This window comes from Liolophura sinensis, chromosome 11 (genome assembly GCF_032854445.1).
Source record: "Liolophura sinensis isolate JHLJ2023 chromosome 11, CUHK_Ljap_v2, whole genome shotgun sequence".
Taxonomy (NCBI): domain Eukaryota; kingdom Metazoa; phylum Mollusca; class Polyplacophora; order Chitonida; family Chitonidae; genus Liolophura; species Liolophura sinensis.
Window position 1 is genome coordinate 10,834,552 of NC_088305.1, and position 21,252 is coordinate 10,855,803.

The window sequence follows — 21,252 nt, forward strand, 5'->3', positions numbered from 1 at the left end:
CCATGTTCATCACTGCCACCACTAGCAAATTTTGTACGGAAATACTGAACTACGCCAAGGGGGGCCTCCGTGGCTCAGTCGGTTAGAGCGCTAGCGCAGCGTAATGACCCAGGAGTCTCTCACCAATGCGGTCGCTGTGAGTTCAAGCCCAGCATATGCTGGCTTCCTCTCCGGCCGTACGTGGGAAGGTCTGCCAGCAACCTGCGGATGGTCGTGGGTTTCCCTCAGGCTCTGTCCGGTTTCCTCCCGCCATAATTCTGGCCGCCGTCGTATAAGTAAAATATTCTTGAGTACGGCGTAAAACACCAATCAAATAAATAAATAAACTACGCCAAAGTCCCTGGGGTCACGGTAAGGTCTGAAAATCGCTCTCTCAACATTTGTTTCTATTCACACTTAATGTATATGCATTCTCTTTAGTACATTCAACATGATTCTAACGGTCACCTGACACGATTTCATTGGTTATTTATAAGTGTGCGCGAGGATATCAGCGGTGAGGCCAAGCGGAAAACAAGCCCTTGTGAGCTGCACAAGTTTAAAAAGTCAAACTTGTCTAGTGGTAGCAGTGATGTATAGCGAGCGATAAGAGCGGCACATGGGCTGCGAGAGGTGTGCAAGAAGAACAGAATCCCCAACAACAACAATCTCCCATAGAGCTGCTTGTCGCACACGAAATACATCGATCCATAAGTTTTACTGATGTTAAAGAATGGTTATCTTTTTTCGTTAAAGTGTAAAAACTGAGCAGAATTGCCGTTGGATACATTTAATCACGTCATCTTACACAAAGTGGTCAATGTGAACGCTTTTCAGCTTCCACATGCATAGTGTGAGATTATACTCGCGTTTTGGAAGCCCCTGTGGCTTAGTGGTTGGCGTTCCAGTTAATCACAATGACTCAAGAGCCTCTCACCAATATGGTCATTGTGAGATCAACTCCAGCTCAAGCTGGCGTCTTCTCCGTACGTTAGAAGGTGTATCAGCAACATGTGGATGGTCGTGGATTTCCCACAGGCTCTACCCCGTTCCTTTCCACCATAATTCTAGCCGCCGTATAAATGAAATATTCCTGAGTTCGGCATAAAATATAAATCAGATAAATAAATACAACAATTTTGTACTTTTGTTTCAGGTAGACAGGATGACATGATTTTGTTGAAAGTAATTGTAGCTAGAAAGCTTCATTAATCACATCCGTCCACAATTTATTTGTCCTTCGGTGCCATGACGCAACATTTGAGAGTAAGCACTTCTCACCTGTTGTGAAAAGCTATAACCTGAACAGGCCTTAATCGGAGCAGTGTCACCTGGAAGAATAAACACGCTACACACCAGAACGCTATAAAATTCACAAATGTCAGGAAACCAGAATAGTTTTTGACGCTTCGGGACGGAAAAAAGTGGCTGGATGTCGTGAAAAGTTGGTTTGCATGTTTCGGAGATCGTGAGATAGAATAACACCTTTGGTGAACACGCGACTCTCGTAGAAATGCAGTGTTTTTATACCGTTTATATCTTTGTCACAAAAGAGAATGTCCTCGTTTACAAATAAATAAACTTCACACATTCAAAACCAAATCAGTAAAACGCCTGTAGCATGTTTTGTGAAGAACTGAACATCTCCATTTGGCAAATATCGCGATTATCGCTCATCGTGTTTATTGAAGTGCCTTGCTTCACTTCCCGATTCTTCCTGGCCATAAAAAATAAGGAGTAAGGACAAGAAAATCGGTCGGCATTGAACGAAAAAAATTGGTATGAATTATAAAATATGCGCAGTGTTCAGAATCTCTAGCGCTCTGCTTCATAATCTCCTCATTGGGTTAGGGGCTGTATACGCATCGTGTTGAATGACACCTTCAGGTGGCAGTAAAAACGTAACTGAAATAAATATTTTTGACGACAACATAAAAACTAGCATCGTACAAGATATAGGATACTAATTAAATGTACGCGCCGAGAAAATTTTTTGAGCTTTTCTGACATTGTTGACACGACTCTAATTTCTGGCTTTATATACTTTCTTAGTTCTTGAGCGGTTGTGTCCACAGTTGTTATGGAAACTGATCTCGCGAAATGTCCATTATCGTTGATGACTAACAAGGCCGAGGTCTACAAATTCATAATCTTGATGAGATAACTTTATTACGCGGCTTTCTTAATTCCAGTGAAGGTGTGAATAAGTTGCCTCATTAACAATTAGAATAAAACCTTAAAGCATACTTGAAATGCTTGGTTTTTATTTCTTAATACAGAGTTTTTAATGTGGTCTAACATATAAAAGTACAAAAAAAGATTCTCAGCTTTCTTTGTCGGATGAAATAATGGCTATAAACTTTTCCCATAAGACTGCGGATCTCTTGCAATTCTCGACTTGGAAGGACTTTTTTATGGTTTACGATTGGTACACGGATGTCGGACTTGACGCTCCATGTGAAGTGCACTTTATGGTGTGATGTTTTTTCAAAAAACCTCCATTTCCCCCCACCCTCCCCCCACCACCACCCGCAAAATACGGTCGGCCCGTTCTCAAGTACGCATCAAGGCTAATAAATAACTTTTTGGACAACAGCCTCACTCAGCATAGATCGTGCATGTCCGGCCATTATTGTGGTCTGATTGAACTCAAGTGCAAGGGGTCTTACGAAATGTTTAACTCACGTAACGTACGGAGACGCTGATCGTTTCTTTCGGCAGGTCGTGATCGCAACAAGCATTTCCACCCAGATTTCTCCTTCCTTTTTTTACTGTTACGTTTTATCGCAGGCTAGAAAATTTACCTTGAGGTGACATTTTAAAATCGTCTCTCTGTTGAATCGGCAAGACTTGATTTCATGTAAATTAACAGTTAGGATAAAGCCTTGTACGTGCCTCCCGTATCTCGCGCTTGTTTACACTGTCAACGTCTCGTGATGTTTGCCTGAGTGAGACAGCTACATGGCAGCCTCATTCTGAGAGCGAGGCTTTCGGGTCTTCCCGGCAATGAGCTGAGCATTCTGGACAGAGGGCATCCACCTCAGTCAGTACACAGACAGTCTCGAGACCAGCATGTCGGAATACCCCTGCTTTCTGTTCTTCATCTTGATTGCATTTTCTCCAGGTAAGCCAACGCTTCTCAAATTATGTTTCCACATCCTTGTAATGCAACCGACCAAAACTGTTCCGTTCATCCACCTTCATTATACCCTTTTAATTCTCTTTCGAACTATATTTATATATATATAGCTTTTTTTTTTTTACCAAACAAACAAATTTGGTAAATGTTAAAACATTCATCTTAGCACATGGTTGAAATGAGCATGTTATTTGTTGCTCATGTTTAGTTAATTCGTGAACTCTTCGTGCAGTCAAAATATACAAACGTTGTACTAGGGGTCAACCACAGCCTTCAAATATATAAAACTTCTGATAAGCGAGCAGATAAAAATATGATTGAAAATGAATTACTTTATCTACTAGCATGGTACACGATTTGAATACTGATTTCACTCATTCGCCTAGAACAAACCCTGCGTTTTTCCAACATCGTTGAAAACTGTTGACTGTTTCTCTTTGCATGATTCCGTCCTATTTTCGTACATCAGATATTTTCTTAGTTCTTTGGTGGTTTGCTATATACGTCGTTTTGATACTTGGCCTTGCCACTTTTTGGCCTGGAACGTCATTGTGGTAGACGGCTGGTTAACGCAAGAACAGATTTACAGTGTACTGGTTTATGCGCTTTTATACTGAAGTATTCTGTCCTGACAGCATGTCATTTCAGTATGCATTTGCCTGGATAGGCCTGCACGTTTAGCAAACTGTACCGATGTTACCAAATGATAAAAACAGGGATCAATTGATATGTTAGGCCTGCATAATGCTTACCACAAAGGTATACACAGGGGATATGATATCTTTACGTAACCTCTTTTTGATGAAGGCTCAAGCCACATAGTGAATGTAAAAGACGTACGGCACAGAAAGTAAAACCGGAGCAGCTACGGGAGTGTGATAGCTGGCAAATAGTCACATATAGCCGATGAAATATGGCCTCTTGACAACTTACCTCAGTCAGGGCCCTAGCCCAACCGTTCATGTAAATGCACAGACAGCAACAAATTACAGCCCCCTCCCCTCCCCCATAGCAGCATGGTTTAAGCAGAAACAGGTAAAAAAAAGCACAGTTATGTTAATTGCAATTTATTAGAGGCTCACAAAACGGGTGAAACGGGTGAGTTGTCAACTTACCTCAGAGTTCTGTGCGGTTATGGCCTTGAATGAGAAGCATAGCGCACCGAAAACAAGTGGGTCCAAACAGCGTACTCCTGTCCACGTCTCTGCAATACCTCACTACCGCTCTCTGTGTCCGTAGCAAAAGCAAAGAGATAGTTCACAAGAACTGCAGCCTGTCAGAAGAGATCGAGTGCTGTCTTTGAGCACAGCTTGGAACCGACGTCTTCAGGCCGGAAATAGTCTTCTTTTTTTTTTTTTTGATTGGTGTTTTACGCCGTACTCAAGAATATTTCACTTATACGACGGCGGCCAGCATTATGGTGGGTGGAAACCGGGCAGAGCCCGGCGGAAACCCACGACCATCCGCAGGTTGTTGGCAGACCTTCCCACGTAAGGCCGGAGAGGAAGCCAGCATGAGCTGGTCTTGAACTCACAGCGACCGCATTGGTGAGAGGCTTCTGGGTCACTACACTGCGCTAGCGCGCTAACCGACTGAGCCACGGAGGCCCCGGAAATAGTCTTCATGGAATACGGTATATGCCCACTTCTGAGGATGGCGTTTAAGATAAGGACACAAGTACGAGAGCTTGTGAATAGCAAAGTTTCGTCATACACAACGTGGTCTAATGACGGGGGTAAATTGACAAGATGCCGTCTTACACCGGTTACTTGTGACCATTTGCCAGCTATCACGCTATCGTCGCTGCTCTGCTTTTACCCTCTGTGCTGTACGTCGTCAATTATGTAATTATTGTTACTTGCTCTCTTCGCGAACCCTTGAATGGTTAATATGGTCTTTTTCACATGGGATGGATCGTGGCATTCAACGCATATAAGTCAGTCGTAAGCGCTAGAAAAAATATCGCCTCATGAACTTTACTGGGTTAAAATCAGCAGGTGTAATCACGTCAAGTTGATCTAAATGGCGATAAACTATAGGATCAAAAGGTTCTTTTCAGTTTTATATTGTTTAATACCGCCGACCCAGGGGCTCGGACTGTATACGCATCATGACGAATAAAATGGACCCGTAGGATACATTTACAGTTATAATATGACTCATTCCTTGCCTCATTTCGGTATCATTGAAAACTGTTGAGCGATAACTGTTAGGTGACTTTATTACTTAATATAATTTCTTAGTTCTTATGTCCCCTTTTGTTGAAAATTGTTTTCGAAACATGGGTGTGACTATTAATGGTTGACGACTGGTATATGAATGTCTGTAGTGACGCGTATAGATATACTATTATCTGCAGGAATTTTTTTTTCTTCTATATGTCGGTTTCCCCTAATATTTATGCAAATGTGGTTGTCTAAATATTAGCGCCGTAAATGTGACACGTGGCATTTGCTGAGCAAGTTGGGAAGAATCAATTTTTGGAAGACATTTTTATAAATTGATCTATAGATTTTGTCCTTTTGTCTCTTTGCAACTCTTCGCCAGTGATCTTGTTCAATAATCATTTATACCCCGCGTCACTTCAGTTAACCGTTTTAGCTTCCAAAAGAAAAGAAAAGAAGAAAAAATAGCATGCAATTGCGATGGCAAAATAGAAATATAATATAATATAGTATAGTATGTGCCTGCATGTTTGTCACTGAAGCCCCGTTATTTTGTCGTCCTCTCTGGTTGCGAAAGTTTTTTGTCAGTGTAATAATAAAGCTGATGTATTGGGAGCTTACTCCTTTTTAAGGAGCTAATCATTATATACCGCTTTCTGTGATTTACACACGAATACATGCTGTGTTAAATTTTGCGATGAATTTTACTGTAAAGTTACATACAGACAACTTTGACAGTGCAGAGGAAATTGGGTACAGAGGAAACCACCGCACCGCATCATGTGTATATGTGGTCTCTCGTGACTTAAAGCCGCACCTAGAGATATTATGTCACTGTTCTAAGACGGGATGATGTCCGTATATGTTTCTTGAGAGGTAGCCCATTATACATGTAAAGACCCGTATCTGTCACTGTGCAGAATGCGTCTGTCATACGAGCTGTACTGTACAGAGTAAACACTGAATCTAAATATCCCTACGTGTTTCGACTGTAAAGCCGATGTATTTATAGAATAAGGCTGGTTATTTTTGAGCGAGGGTAAATACTACAGCTTACTGTTTTGGCGGTGGTACTTTGTCACGTCTGTAACAATACGACACAATACAGAACGCGAGCTGGCGTGAAGTGAGCTGAGAAAATGGCGGAGTGGACCAAGGCTAGGATGGAATACGTGCCATGTACTTACCGAGGAAAATCAGGCGGCAACAAAGGACTGGTATCTTGTATGGTGTCTTACAAAACCCTTTGAAGCTTGATGGACAGTTTACTTGCACTGACATACTCTGATATACAATCTGAAATATATAAATTGGATGGGCGTTGGGTAAACAGGCGGGATTCGCTCGTCAAACTAGGCCTACGGAGAGATATGGTGTGTCTGGCTTAATCAAGGCCTGTATATACATATAAAGGCCTATACGCTCTGCTTTTACTGTGAATCTAGGCATCGAAACAGACATTAGCATACAAATCGTCAAACCTGCTGGTCAGTAATGTCAAGGGCAATTTCCAAAACAATGTTCAACACAAATTAAAAGATCTAAAAGCGTGTATATTATCTAAAGCTGCAGGAAACTAGGTCAGATTCCTATATAAAGGGAAGAAGCCTTTTTCAATAATGTCTGTAACAAAGCAAACAATGTTCTAGCGCACAAATTTAATCAAATTTAGTCAATTGTCACTCAAATCGTTTGGAATCTCGGTATTTATGTGATATAGAGGTAATTTATGTTCTTTGACTCTGACTCGTATGTTAAGGGTAAAGACCCGCAAGTGTCAAGCTTTCCCTTTGCTGACCGTGTAAGTACTATGGCATGATCACAGCCAATGGCGTCATCATATGACGTCACAGAACGTCCTCCGCACGCGCGTGAGCAACGAGCAGCCGCAGCCGCAGGTGGTACAAATGTAATTAACCCTAGCCGAGAACGAGGTCATTGTGGTTGTAAGATGTGTCCGTGGGACACCTGTGGAAGAACACTGCCCGTTTAAATTTGTCTTTCTCCGCGTCAGCTCTGCTCTCTGCATTCCTGGGAACGCTGGAAGAATTCCACGAGTCTGTGAGCTCGTCCTTCTGACAAATACTGACCAGGATAATCTTTGTTAGAAGGGAAAATCATCCACACGGCGTTTTTCCGCCTACTTTTGGACAACTTTCTATCCCTCCCCTGCAACCCCGGAGACAATCTTTACCCACACATGTCCGCATGTCTTCACACACGCTATCCCCGCCTCCCTGCAGTATTAAGTCTATAATTACACCGGCTTAACAACCTGATGTAGACAAATATAAAGCCGATGTGAAAAAAATGGAGCCCGGTAATTTCTTGCAAATTGGAACAGAACATGTTCGGCTGAGAGCAACCCGAATTATAAGGGGTTACGTGACGCATATTTATGTTCAGAAATGGCCGCAAACAGTTTAATTTTGTTTAAGCCGAATTCCAAACATTTAATTTTGTTTACGTTTGACAAACACGCGATCGTGGTTCACTCAACCACAAGATGAATAGCTGCGGTAATACAGAGAGAGAGAGAGAAAATGTTGTGGCGAGGCGAGATGTCATTGGGACCTATAATACTGGGCAAGCACAAATAGCAACGGACAACATTAGACGATAATTAAAATGGAGACGACAGACTACGTGGCAAGTGAAACAGCAAACGTCTAGCCTCATTAATGATTTCTGCAATGCTTTTATGACTAACCTGGTGTCAGTATAATATGGCTGGCCGGGGTGCCACGTCTGGTGTCTTCAGCATAATACTTCAGTGGCGGCAGGACTTTGGCGGAATGAACTTGAACTGCCGCAAGAAGACACAGTATATGTATACACACACCTAATGATACTTCGTTGTTACATGACTGAAATATTGTTAAGCGCGACGTTGTTGAATCCCAAACATTCATTCATTCATTCGTTCGTTCTCAAATAAGACAGACGGGTCGATCCCAGCAGTATACCCTCGGCACTTTTCAAAAGGTAAATACTAGCGGTCTTCCATATCCTTAGTCACATATTCTTGTCACATTTGATAGGATTCAATGTCTTCTACCATCAACAAGTTTCAACTTAAAACAATTTGAGATGTAAACTAGTGTTTTCTGCTAAAAAAAATACTGTACTTAGAGGCGAATTTACTGGTGTAAAGCGTAAGCGGACTTGGTAGGAGCCTGAGTGGTTGTCATGGAGACGATGGCTCCACCCTTACCGCGTCCGTGTCATATTTCCTAGGACAACAGACGTCATTTTTCAGTTTGTCTTGCAGTTAAAGCTATATTTAATAAAATCGTTTGCAGCGATATTATAATAGCGATTTTGCAATAAAATTACCTGATACGTTAAGACTATGAATCCGTATGCTTCTGTCCGTGTAACGAGTGAATCAAAAAGTGAACTTCATGGAACTCGAATAATTTCATAATTATTGTAGTAGTTGGCATCATCACCTGGACAACCGTGATTGCCGGAAAACAGTTTTGAGAAATGGACTGGCGACGTTTTGTTACGAAATGGTGTCAGTAATGGAAATCAATCGTTGGTAATAAGCAATGTTAAAACTCATGTAGGCGTATAAACATATTATGGAAGTGAGGTACCGGATGACAAGTGTTAAATTATCCCCCCTTATCGACACTGCCTTGGAACATTTCTCCTTGGAAAAGGGTGCCCCATGCAATTCCAGAGGAATCTTAAATTCCCATCCGCTGACCAATATAAAAAGGGTCCCGTCACTGGCGGTCGCTGCCAGGTCTGATCGGATATCACCGTGTCCCAGGTGGTAGCACAAGGATGTAGCAGATGGGGTTGTCGGCAGACGTGACGTTCTGCGCCCGACCAGGTGGAGGAGTGATGGTAACTGTGCCCCGTTGACCACACTGGCCATATTCCAGTCACACCGCACAGTTCGTCAGACAGGCACTTCGTCGGTTCACCGATGACAGACGAGGTCAGTGATTTACCAGGTGTGTCCTGGACAGGCTATCAGCGAGGCGAAAATACATATAGAGTTTAACGTGGTTAATGGATTTTGAGTTTCGCCAAAGACCATTCAAATTTCTCCTGACTTAAAGTCTCAGTGGATCCGGAGGGAACTACACATATAGTTATAAATTGATGTGTTACAGACATTATAAATCAATCAATCAGTCGACCAATCAGTTAATCAGTTTTTTATCCTAATGTTTCACTGGAAATATTTTAATTACAAGGTTGAGTAATGGTTTTTAAATTAGCCTTCAGTATTAAGGGGACAGTGCTTTTAATGTACAAGGTGCCTGTCTGGCCAATGCAATATAGCGCAATGACCCAGGAGTCTTACCAGTGCGGCTGTTGTGAGTTCAAGTCCAGCTTATGCTGGCTTCCTCTCCGACTAAAGGTCTGTCTGCAACCTGCAGATAGCCTTGTGTTTCCCTGGGCGTTGCCCGGTTTCCTCCCACCATAATGCTAGCCACCGTCATGTACATGAAATATTCTTATGCACGGCGTAATTACCAATCAATCAATAAATAAATCAATGAAATGTGCAAATAAAAAGTCAGTATTACTATCATTATAGGCTAGAAGGTGGTAAGTAACAAGGTGGTCGGTTGTGACTGGCATATGCAGCAGTGTTTCTTGAGTATTACTTAATCTCTACAGCCAACGGATCCGGTCTTATTTCGTCAAACTTGACCCTGATATAATCATAACTCTGTGTATATACCATGAAGGCAGTTCCTTTCAAAGCTGTTTCGTACATTGTTCTCTGTTACACTCACTTGTTACATGTCCCGAAAAACTACAACGAAAACAGGACATTTAATTACATTTATTTATCTAATTTTGTTAGTTGTTTTAGGCCGTACTCAAGAATATTTCACTTATATGACAGCGGCCAGCATTATGGTGGGAGGAAACCGGGCAAAGCCCGATGAAAACCCGCGACCATCCGCAGGTTGCTGACAGACCATTCATTACTGGCATGGAAGATGGACCACACAGGTTGCATCTGAATCGTTTTAGACGGTTCGCTAACCTACTGTACAGAGAGCATTGTGCCCTTTTGGTTATGTTTACTTCAACCTTGGTTCCATAACTCTGACCCAGTCTTGTTTGGCCGACTATCACACTGTTGTTGCTGCTCTCGTTTTACTCCATAGGCTGTACTCTTTTTTATTCATTACAAATATGAAAGTTGCGTTGGCATTTGACTTGTTGCTTCCCGTAGAATGTATGTAGAAATGCCTGATATATTTCCAACTGACCAATCAATGCAACAGATGCAAAGATATTGTTTTGTTTATTTATGTATTTATTTATTTATTTATTTGATTGGTGCTTTACGCCGGATATTGTTTTAGAATTTGATGTTTGTCTGTGACATCTCAATCTCCACCAACTGCTACAAAAGCATGTTTGACTAATGGAACCGTTGGTATTTGGTAATTCTCATTCTCAGGGTATTATTATTTATTTATTTGCGTATTATTCACAGCGTTTATCATTTGTTGAAAACCACAGCATTCGATTGATTTGACGGCATGTCATAACCCTGGCAAACCTTCAGATTTGAACATCATTGACTGTCTGTACTGTCATCTTATGTTTCTGTTTGATCGTTGCTCATCGTACTCTCATTTAAAGTACGATGAAACAAATGTTTGATCGTAGGCCTAATGAGACGTAATGACCAGAAATCAAAGCTCCCAATATTTGAGTTTCAAATCAGCACCAAAAAATAAAAGTTGTTTGACATGTTTCTTCTGGTTCTCAGTTAGTCTTTAGTAATTGTTTGCTCCAAATGGCTATATTGGTGCCATGTCGTACTTCAGCACATTCACCAAGAACTTTACTCAAGACGGGTAACTCATGATTGCGAAACGACCGTCTGGCGTCGGCAAGTCGCCTTCGTTAAACAACAACAACTCGGGGTTTATAATTATTGAGTTTTTAGACTGAATGGCGGCCAAAGGACAGATCGGAAAACTAAGTAGAACCACGCATGTGCAAATCAGGGTCTTTGCTTTAGGCCGCCTGGTGTCACGGTGTTCCCTGGGACTCAGGGTCGAATTGCTATCACATATTGTCCAGCGTTAGAGTCTATAGGCATCGAAACAGACATTCATACACCAGCCCTCAACCAAAATGGACACAGTTTGTTGGTGTTATTAAATCGGCATGCATGATTGGTTGATATGATTCATAACATGAACAGCTGCAATCAAAAGCGCAAATGGACCTCCGTGTGGGAGTGGTGAGCGTGCTAGCGCAGCATGATGGCCCAGGAACTTCTCATAAATGCGGTCGTTATGAGGTTAAGCCCAGCTTTTCGTTCGTACGTGGGAAGGTCTGCCGGCAACTTGCTCGGTTTCCTCCCACCATAATACTGGCAGCAGTCGTATATTCAGTGAAACACTCTTGAGTATACCGCGTAAACCTCCAATCAATCAAATAAATAAATCAGAGCGCATCTGGCATACATGTACAGATTATGACGCTTACAAACTAGTATGGTAACGGTTTGCATACTGAATAAAATGATTTGCATATAGAACATTCCTTTCCATCAAAAAGTGATAACTGCTTCTCTTTTCATGAATGCGCCTCAACGCTTGTCTTTTTGTACTGTTTTGACCCATCAATTCGTTAGTGGTTTATGATAAACGTTGTGTTGGAAATGGGTCTTGTAATTAATTTTCCGATTGATTGGTGATATACGAAAGCCTGTTTCGACGTCTGTGTTCAGATTATATTGTCCCAGAATGCTCATTATGGTCGAGGGTTAGTATATGAATGTGTGATTGCGATTATTGGACTTAACTGGTTGAGGACAAGTGTAGGAATATGTGTTTGGACGACTGTACAGCTAAAATGTATGCAAGTCACACGTATTGACAAACGTATGACTGTCTTAATGAAGAAACCAAAATACAGTTCGTCTCTTTTTTCCTTTTGGATTTCTTTTTTCTTCTTCTTCTTCTTTATTTCAAGGCCGTTTTTTTTTTTTGTTTTTTGGGAGGTTTTTTGTTCTTTTTTTCTCGCCTCAGCTGTTGTGATGCAGATATTTCAGCTGAGAGAAGGGTAAAATGTTACAAGCCCCTCACAAACACATTCCGCTGCTTAGGAAACCCCTCCGTACAAACAGACCAGCGACTTAGGCTGTCCCCCCAAGGCTTTGCTCCATGTTTGAAGAGCTTCCACCAAGGGAATTAAGCACTGCTTTGAAATTCATGTCCTCAAGCCAACTGGCCTGACCGGCACGTTCGATAACGACCCGTTTTCAGCGCCAGGTTCCCAGTTTAAAATAACAATCTGGTGAAACCTTATGAAGTTATGTCAATATTTAAAGTTCAAGAGGCTAAGATAACGGCGTTGTTGGACCATGTAATAATGCTCTACGAAACTGACAATGTCTTTACGATTTGGATTGTAGAGTTGCTTGTTATCTTAAGGAAAAGGAATACTACATGGACACAGAATCCATGGATTAAAACAAAAATTCTAAAATGCCTTGGGGCTCCTTCGGTTTGTTTTATGTGAAGATAATATCAAAAGTTGTTATATGTTTTGTTTTTAATTTATTTGATTTGTGCTTATAGTGCAGTAGTCAAGAATTGGTGAGTTTTGAAGAGTTTTAGAGTGACCATGGACTTATGGCAATGTGAGTCGATAGGATTTTGGTGACAACGAAAATATTTCTGTGAGTTTGTGAGTTTTAATATGGCAACAGCTGTACTGTTGTGTGATGGTGAGTTTTAGGGCATGTGACAACGGAATGTTGCTGTGAGTTTATGACTTTTAGTGTGACAACGGAAATATTGCTGTGAGTTTATAACTTTAGTGTGACAACGGAGTATTTCTGTGAGTTTATGACTTTTAGTGTGACAACGAAAATATTTCTGTGAGTTTGTGAGTTTTAGTTTGAAAACAGCTATACTGTTGTGTGATGGTGAGTTTTAGGGAATGTGACAACGTAATGTTGCTGTGAGTTTATGACCTTTAGTGTGACAACGGAAATATTGCTGTGAGTTTATGACTTTAGTGTGACAACGGAGTATTTCTGTGAGTTTATGACTTTAGTGTGACAACGGAAATATTTCTGTGAGTTTATGACTTTTAGTGTGACGACGGAAATATTGCTGTGAGTCGGTAAGGTTTTAGCCTGAAAACAAAATATTGTTGTGAGTTTTCGTGTGACAAGGGAAATATTACTGTGAGTTGAAAAAGTTTTAGTGTGACAACGAAAATATTGCTAACCTTACAGTTTGTGTTGAATTTTGTCGGAATGCAGTCTGTTTAGCGTTGAGAATTAGATGACAGCTGGTCAAATTCCTGGCTGGACCGAGCCCAGACAGGACATGACTAGATTTAAACTGTGGAGAAACAACAACGCCTTGATTTAATTTCATGTACTTGTAAATCTCAACGTCTGCCATTTAAAAGTCAGAACTAACTGCTGGTGGCTATTTAGCGTCTGGCGTTTTGTCGGATTTATACTTGGTGCTCTGCACACCCTATCACCTGGTGTTGACTGCGCCGGAGCTATCGAGAACAGTTTAACCATCCGCTCTCCACATGGCTTTGTTTTGGTTGACATCTCCTTAACACGTGACCAGACATTTGCTGCGGAGATTAATTGTCAGTCGGGCTAAATAACATCACGGGACTTTGTATAATCTGTGCAAAGCCGCAGGGAAAACCCAAAGGAAGCACCGACTTTTACCTGAAATGCGACAAGAACCGAATTCAAGCTTTTGATAATGACAAAATGGCGGACATACATATGTATGTCTGTGGAATTTGCTGAACAAAGATTATAGAACACGAAACATACTTTTCTAATATGAAACTTATAAGAAGGTACAGGCACCTTCGAATCAGAAAAATACGAGAATTCAATAAAGTTTAAAATTAGAACGCTTTACCGCATCCGTGTTTATTGTTTGCCTCCATCTGTCTGGGTATGTGAGGCTTATTTCCTACAACTTCCGGCACACTTCTCCGTTATTAACTTAACAATCAAATTAACTCTCTAATCTTGGTGCAGGTTTTGTTTTTGAAAGTATGAAAGCTTTGCTATGTATAATATAAATAGTGTTTAGTCCAGGATTTGATATTGGTGCATAAAGGGAAAGTATCTATAAATTAGGTTAGCACTCTTTAAATGTTGTAAATTTAGCACTTTACAAAATGATTAGAAAATGTTTTAGCCTAACACTATCTTGTGTCAAATTAACACTTTTAGTTCTTGTGTTAATACCGCAATATAAATTTTACAAATCTTGTAAACATAGCATTACGTTACATTTTTCCATTTTACAGCATTCAGCATGTTGTATCATTTTACAAGTGGGACAATCTACAAATTCATTGTCCAAGGCTGGATTTGAACCCCTAGTTCGTGTGCATTAATAGTCATATTAACATGTACACTGGCATTGGCATTTATGTAGGTTGACATATACATGTATATGAGCTGGCATCGTCTTCTCCATGTTAACTCACAAGTATTGCCCTTTTTATTTATATGTATTTTATTCTTAATAAATATAAGCTATCCCAAGCAAAGAGATTATTTTGAACAACCCAAACCTGACTGCCAAACATTCTCATATTATTGACAAGAGTGAAGTTCTCCATTTTGATTCTTGCAGGGTATGAGTACTTAACTGGCGTATTTTGCCTCATTATACAGTATATATACAGCACATAATACAATATATACTGTGTTTATGACGGACACTCGGTACGTTGACTTACATAAATATGCGGAATATACGAGCTCTGAACAAGACAAAAACAATGCGTTGATCCGCATTCAGCCGGTGCGATTTGTCTTATGGACTCACTGAATCCGACCAACCGAATTAAAGCAAAATGGACAGACGATATTTAACTGTAGAATTCGACCACTCGCATTGTGGCAGCCCACGGTTGACGACATAGAGCAAGGGCCGTATTTATCAAGCAGCTTAAGACTTCAATTGTAAGTCCTTAAATCAGAGCAGAAAATAACCCAAATTGTGGCTAGTGCATTCTGAAGTAAAGAATCAGTATAGAAATATTAAACGTTCTAGAGCGAAACATTTTAATTCTGGCTGTGATCAAATTTTTCACTTAAATCTCGAGGCGTTTGAAAATACGGGACCAGGTCTTGTTTTAATTGGATTACTTGAATTCGATGGGTAAGAACAATGAACGGTTCACCGTGTGAACGCGACGTAACAGATTCAAATTTATCAAAGAAGTGCGTTCGGTTTAAACTGTTTTGACTTATCACTGGATTTAACTTTAAGCCAAGTCTTCAGTTTTGCATTGGTTGCTGAATTTGGCTAAATTCTTGAATATAAAACATGACTTAACACCAGTATTAGTTAAAATACTTTCAAACAAATACTTTTGGGTTCTGGGGAATATCAGGTAGATTGTCTGTCCATTGTCTTTTATGATTCACTTGATCACCTATGATCAACCCTCTGCCATTGTGTTAAGGGAACATTTCTTGTTGTTTGACTGCTCTATATACAATGTAAGAACCTAATCAAATCATTCAGATTCCAGAAAAAAATCGACTGCAAAAACAGGATCTTCAAATATTCTCATCGAACTCTCCGCGCTCTGGCTTGTTTTCGAGGGCCAAACAGGTGTATCCTAACCCAGTCAGTGGAGATTGATTTAGCAGGATTCCTATCGTATTTAACATCTCATTATCAGCATGTTGTACAAGGGTACAAAGGCCACCATTGTCGTTAACCTTTTTTGTGCATTATGAACCTGTTTCTGTGTTCATGGTGACCTTTCTGCCAATAAGATAAAAGGGAAAAAAACAGTCGCTTGTTTTTCAAAACCTGCTCATGTAGAATTTGCCTACTCAACATATTCCCAAATACATACATTGGACAGATAAACATTGATTTAATTCCTTCACGTATCAAAGTGTTATTTTACACCGTTTCATAACATCAATTCCCTACACATATTATTTAATACCGTTTTACAGCATTGAATTCTTTTGTAGATAGAAGTGTTATTTTACATCGATATAGAACATTCTGAATTCCTTCGCATATCGTAGTGTTTTTTTTTTCACCGATATACAGAATTGATTTCCAGCACAGATAAAAGTGTTATTTTACACCGATTTACAGCCTAATTTTTTTCACAGTTAACAGTACTATTTTACACCTCGTGGGCCTGCAGTAACTCTTATTTAAATTTAAACTCTTCCACGTGTACTGTTCTGTACTAAACCAGAAAGGCTAGATAAATTTAAGAAAAATATTTCTTCATTTAGGCATCCATCTTTAACTCTCCTATTATTTTGGTTGCAGTCTCCTACTCGCAAACAGTGAGTGAAGATGGCGGAGAATCTCGCATGTCGGAGATGATGTGGATACAGCAGTACAATCGGCACAACGGCTCAAATAAACCGGAGCTCAAACTAGACACAGCCTGGCTCACCGTCAACAGCTCCCTGAACTTTGATCTGGAGCTGTACGCTCAAAACGACGAGTGTTGGAAGGTAAAAAAAAATACACACTGGCTTTAGGAACTTTTTGATCATACCGCATGTAGTAATGAAAAAATATCTCAGTTCATTTACTTATAAACTGAGTTTAATACGGAATGATTTGTTTTTATTTGATGGTTAGTCCATTGAAAGATTGGTCATATGTCTGACCAGAAAGAGACGCACTTGTTGAACCTTAATTGTTTGCACAAGAATGCATTTAATAAATGAAATGGTCATTGGGACTCTGACTGTGGATATTGTTTTTACCGACTGACCTCCTGTTCTGTGAATTTTGAACACTTTGCTTAAATCCTTAATTCCCTGACAGATTTACTGACAAAAATGTTTAGCATTTCTCTGTCTAAGAAAGGTGATAGCGAAAGTAAACACCCACTTTCTTATGTTCACAGAGTTAGCGAGGTTAAACAGGACCAAAGTCGTTTTTCCCTTTTCCAAGTGGAGAAACCTTTTGGACTATTTGTTTAAAATTACCACAAGTTATGTCTTTGACGCGGACACAAAGGTTGTTCTGATGACCTTTTTTGCCGGATGTATTTGGTAAAGTGTGCGTCATTCTAGACATTTCGCCTGTTCCAGGTTTCTTGCGAATTTGACTTGTGTGGATGAGGATGGTTTTCAAGAGAGTTAAGTGTAGATGACGATGTTTCCCAAGAGAGTTAAGTATGGATGGGGATGCTTGCCAAGAGAGTTAAGTGTGGATGCGGATGCTTGCCAAGAGAGTTAAGTGTGTATGATGATGCTTGCCAAGAGAGTTAAGTGTAGATGAGGATGCTTACCAAGAGAGTTAAGTATGGGCAGGGAAGCTCCTGACAAGCTTGCGAATGTCAGGAGAGTTAAATGTGGATAAAGACGAATGGACGAATGCCAGGGCAATTAAGTGTGGATAAGGACTAATGTCAAGGGAGTTAAGTGCGAATAAGGATGAATGTCAGGACAGTTAAGTGCGAATAAAGATTAGTTGGCAAAAGAATAGCAGAACCTTTATGCTGAATGTTACACAGTTATATCCTGTCTCCAAATGATAAATGTTTTCCGCTGAAGTCCCACTGATCTGCCCAATATTAATGCGGGAAAGCCATTTTAATATACCCATTTACATCTAATATACTTATTTACATCTAATACATGTATATAAACACGGTATGTTTACCCATGTCCCACACTAGCCTGGCTTTTGGCACGCTCAGATGATTTATTACACTGTGGACTATTCTTGTCCATAACCATTTTCAGACTATCTGCTACAAAGGATCTGGTGACCCTTAATGCCCGTGGGGTACAGATAGATCTTTGATTCATGCAGCCCACTTGAAGGCAGGGAATGGAGAGTTGGTTGAATCCAGATGGCATAACCAAGTGTCATCACAATACGGCTGCCGTATGTGGCGTTAAACCATAATCATTCACTCATAACCAAGTGTGTTACTTGGTGACTCACACAAGTTGCTGAAACCTGGTCGGGTCATACAAACAGATTTCCAAAAATGGTACTTGCTGCTGTCTAGCTTAGAGTTCATCACTGAGAGGTTAGAGCAAGGAAACATGACTGGTTGGCCCGGTCTCAGTATAATGTTATTGGGTGGGGTGTCATGTCTGGTGTCTTCGGCATGATATTTCAGTGGCGGCAGTACTTTGTCGGCAGTACAGTTGGCGGTAGTACTTTTGTATACACACCTAATGACCCCTCGTGTGACGGAACAATTGCTAAGAGCGACGTTAGACATTAAGCATACATACATACATACAAAAGTTGCTACTATTTAAGCTTTTACGTGTGACCTACCATTTGCCAACTATCACACTGTTGACGCTGCTCTAGTTTTGCTCTCATCTATGCCATAGTCTTTTACATAGCCCGAGTGCACTGACAGTTGCTTGAGGAATATTTGTATACGCCATATGTGGGTTGAGCAGCCATGAATATGGCTATCCAAATATTCCTCAACCAACAGTCAGTGTACTCGGACTATGTTTTAAGACTATTGTTCTTTTCTTTTGTTAATCTCTTGTGAATTAACCCTTGACCAATGCAGCAGCAAGTCTGGAAGTCTGAAGTCTTTTCAGTCAGGTTTGCAAGAACTCCTGTGATGTGGTAGCTACACCCAGGACTTGCTCGTTTCCCTCCACGCATAAAACTGGGTGCCATTACATAAATGAAATACTCTTCAATAAAATTATATAAATAGTCATATAAATATTTTAAAAATGCCATAGTGAATTACTAGAACTGTTACATGTACACTTTCCGTGGAACCGGTCCCTATAGTTACCTGGATCCATGAAGACGAAACTGGAGAGAAAAGGAGTCAGAATAAACTCAGAAGTGGAACACAAAAGAAAGGCAAATTCTGATTGGCTGAGGCGATCGCCGTTGTCTGTCTCGTGCTCTCACTATTATGTCAAGCACGTTCATTGGACAAACCGTGAATAGGCGCAGGTTAATTGCAATGATTTTCACACATACCGAGCAAACATTGGCTGCATATGCACACAGTGGCCTGTGAAGAGAAACATGCTTGAGTTTACAAACGATCAACAAATGAATAAGTTTCAAATAACAGCTTATTGTAGGGCTGTGTAGGGCTGCGTGATAATGATACTTCTGGTGCGGATTTCTTTTTAGCATCTCCGTGGTGGATATTTAATTTTAACTCACAACGGGGCTCTTCCTTTTGTTCACAACACACGCCGGTGACAGACTGTACCTAATCTGAAATATGATGTCGATGTTGTGATAGCAGAAGCAAAACTCTCAGCTGTTGCTCTGTTACGTAACAATTGACAGCCGCACGTACTGTCACAGTTTTCAAAAGACTGCGACAAAATAATTTCATTCGGTTAGAATCCTCTAAAGAAAGTTTCAGGCATGATGCAGCTAAATTGCCGCATGCCTACACTATTCAAAAACTGAGGGAATGATGTTCTGTATAAATGAATGCACACAACGATTACTTTTTATTGTCTTCAATATATATAGATATTAAGCAGATTATCAGCAATAACGAGACTTCTGATTTGTAGTCTTCAGGTTTTGTTCATGATTTAACCAGTCAAATGTAACTTACTCAGAAGCGAATATAAAACTTTTTTCGAAATGTACACCATCTATTTGCACGTGCTTGTTATGCGAAACGCCTGGTCCCGGGATCACAAAGGGTTCTTAGACTTAAGTCAAAATTTCACATCACTTTAATGCTTTTATTTCTGATGTAACGAAGTCAGAGTATTGCTTAATAACGTAAATTCTGGGTAAGTTATTGTAGAACAAATTTCAGATTAAGGAACATACCAAATTAAAATTTTGACTTCTGTTCAAGATCGTTTCGTGATCCCAGGGCCTGTACGTATTGGTGTGTTGTGACGATTCTCATGACAAGGCGTGAACAAACTGTGTTTATTCACATTTGTACAGCTGGATTTTTCGAAAGGAACTGAAATATTCCTTTCTAAATTTATGAGGCTAAAACATTATAGCAGCCTAGAATCCAGCTAATCTTCTCTGGCCATACGTGCGAAGGTCTGTTAGCAACCTGCGGATGGTGGTGGGTTTCCCCCGGGCTCTTCCCGGTTTCCTCCCATCATAATGCTGGCCGTCGTCGTATATGCGAAATACTTTTGAGTATGGCGTAAAACACCAATCGAATAACTAAATAAATAAATCAAGTAGAATCCAGCTAACGTTTTTTGGCACAATCGATAATACTACAAAGAGGCAGATAACGTATATATACACCTGAACAAAATGTACTTACATATTCATTACAATGTCACAACAAACCTCACAAATCCACTGGCGGGTCACGACGAACATCCTAAATCCATTGTCCGGTCACGACGAACCTCACAAATCCACTGTCATGTCATGACAAACTTCACAAATCCACTGGTGGCTCAGGACGAACCCCACAAATCCACTGGTGGCTCACGACGAACCTCACAAATCCACTGGCATGTCATGATAAACCTCGCAAATCCACTGGCATGTCATGATAAACCTCACAAATCCACTGGTGGCTCACGACGAACCTCACAAATCCACTGGTGGCTCACGACGAACCTCACAAATCCACTGGCGGGTCACGACAAACATCCTAAATCCATTGTCAGGTCACGACGAACCTCACAAATCCACTGGCATGTCATGACAAATCTCACATATCCACTGGTGGCTCACAACGAACCTCACAAATCCACTGGTGGCTCACGACGAACCTCACAAATCCACAGGCGGGTCACGACAAACATCCTAAATCCATTGTCAGGTCACGACGAACCTCACAAATCCACTGGCATGTCATGACAAACCTCACAAATCCACTGGTGGGTCACGACGAACCTCATAAATGTATTGGCAGGTCACAACAAACCTTTGCAATCTTTATCATATCGACATGCTCAGACTTTGTCTCGGGAGATTTGTGCTATTACCGGAAGAACAAAACCACACGCCA

General features: G+C 40.6%; 1 protein-coding gene across 1 annotated transcript in view; it reads left to right on the forward strand.

The window, feature by feature from the left end:
* Positions 1-3,022: 3,022 nt before the first annotated feature.
* Positions 3,023-21,252, forward strand: part of LOC135477553 (heparan-alpha-glucosaminide N-acetyltransferase-like) — a 46,359-nt gene continuing 28,129 nt past the window's right edge. Inside the window, exons 1-2 of the mRNA XM_064757698.1 lie at positions 3,023-3,103; positions 16,599-16,789. Of these exons, the coding sequence (XP_064613768.1) occupies positions 3,052-3,103; positions 16,599-16,789 (243 nt within the window). The 5' untranslated portion in view covers positions 3,023-3,051. The remainder of the gene's footprint in view (positions 3,104-16,598; positions 16,790-21,252) is intronic.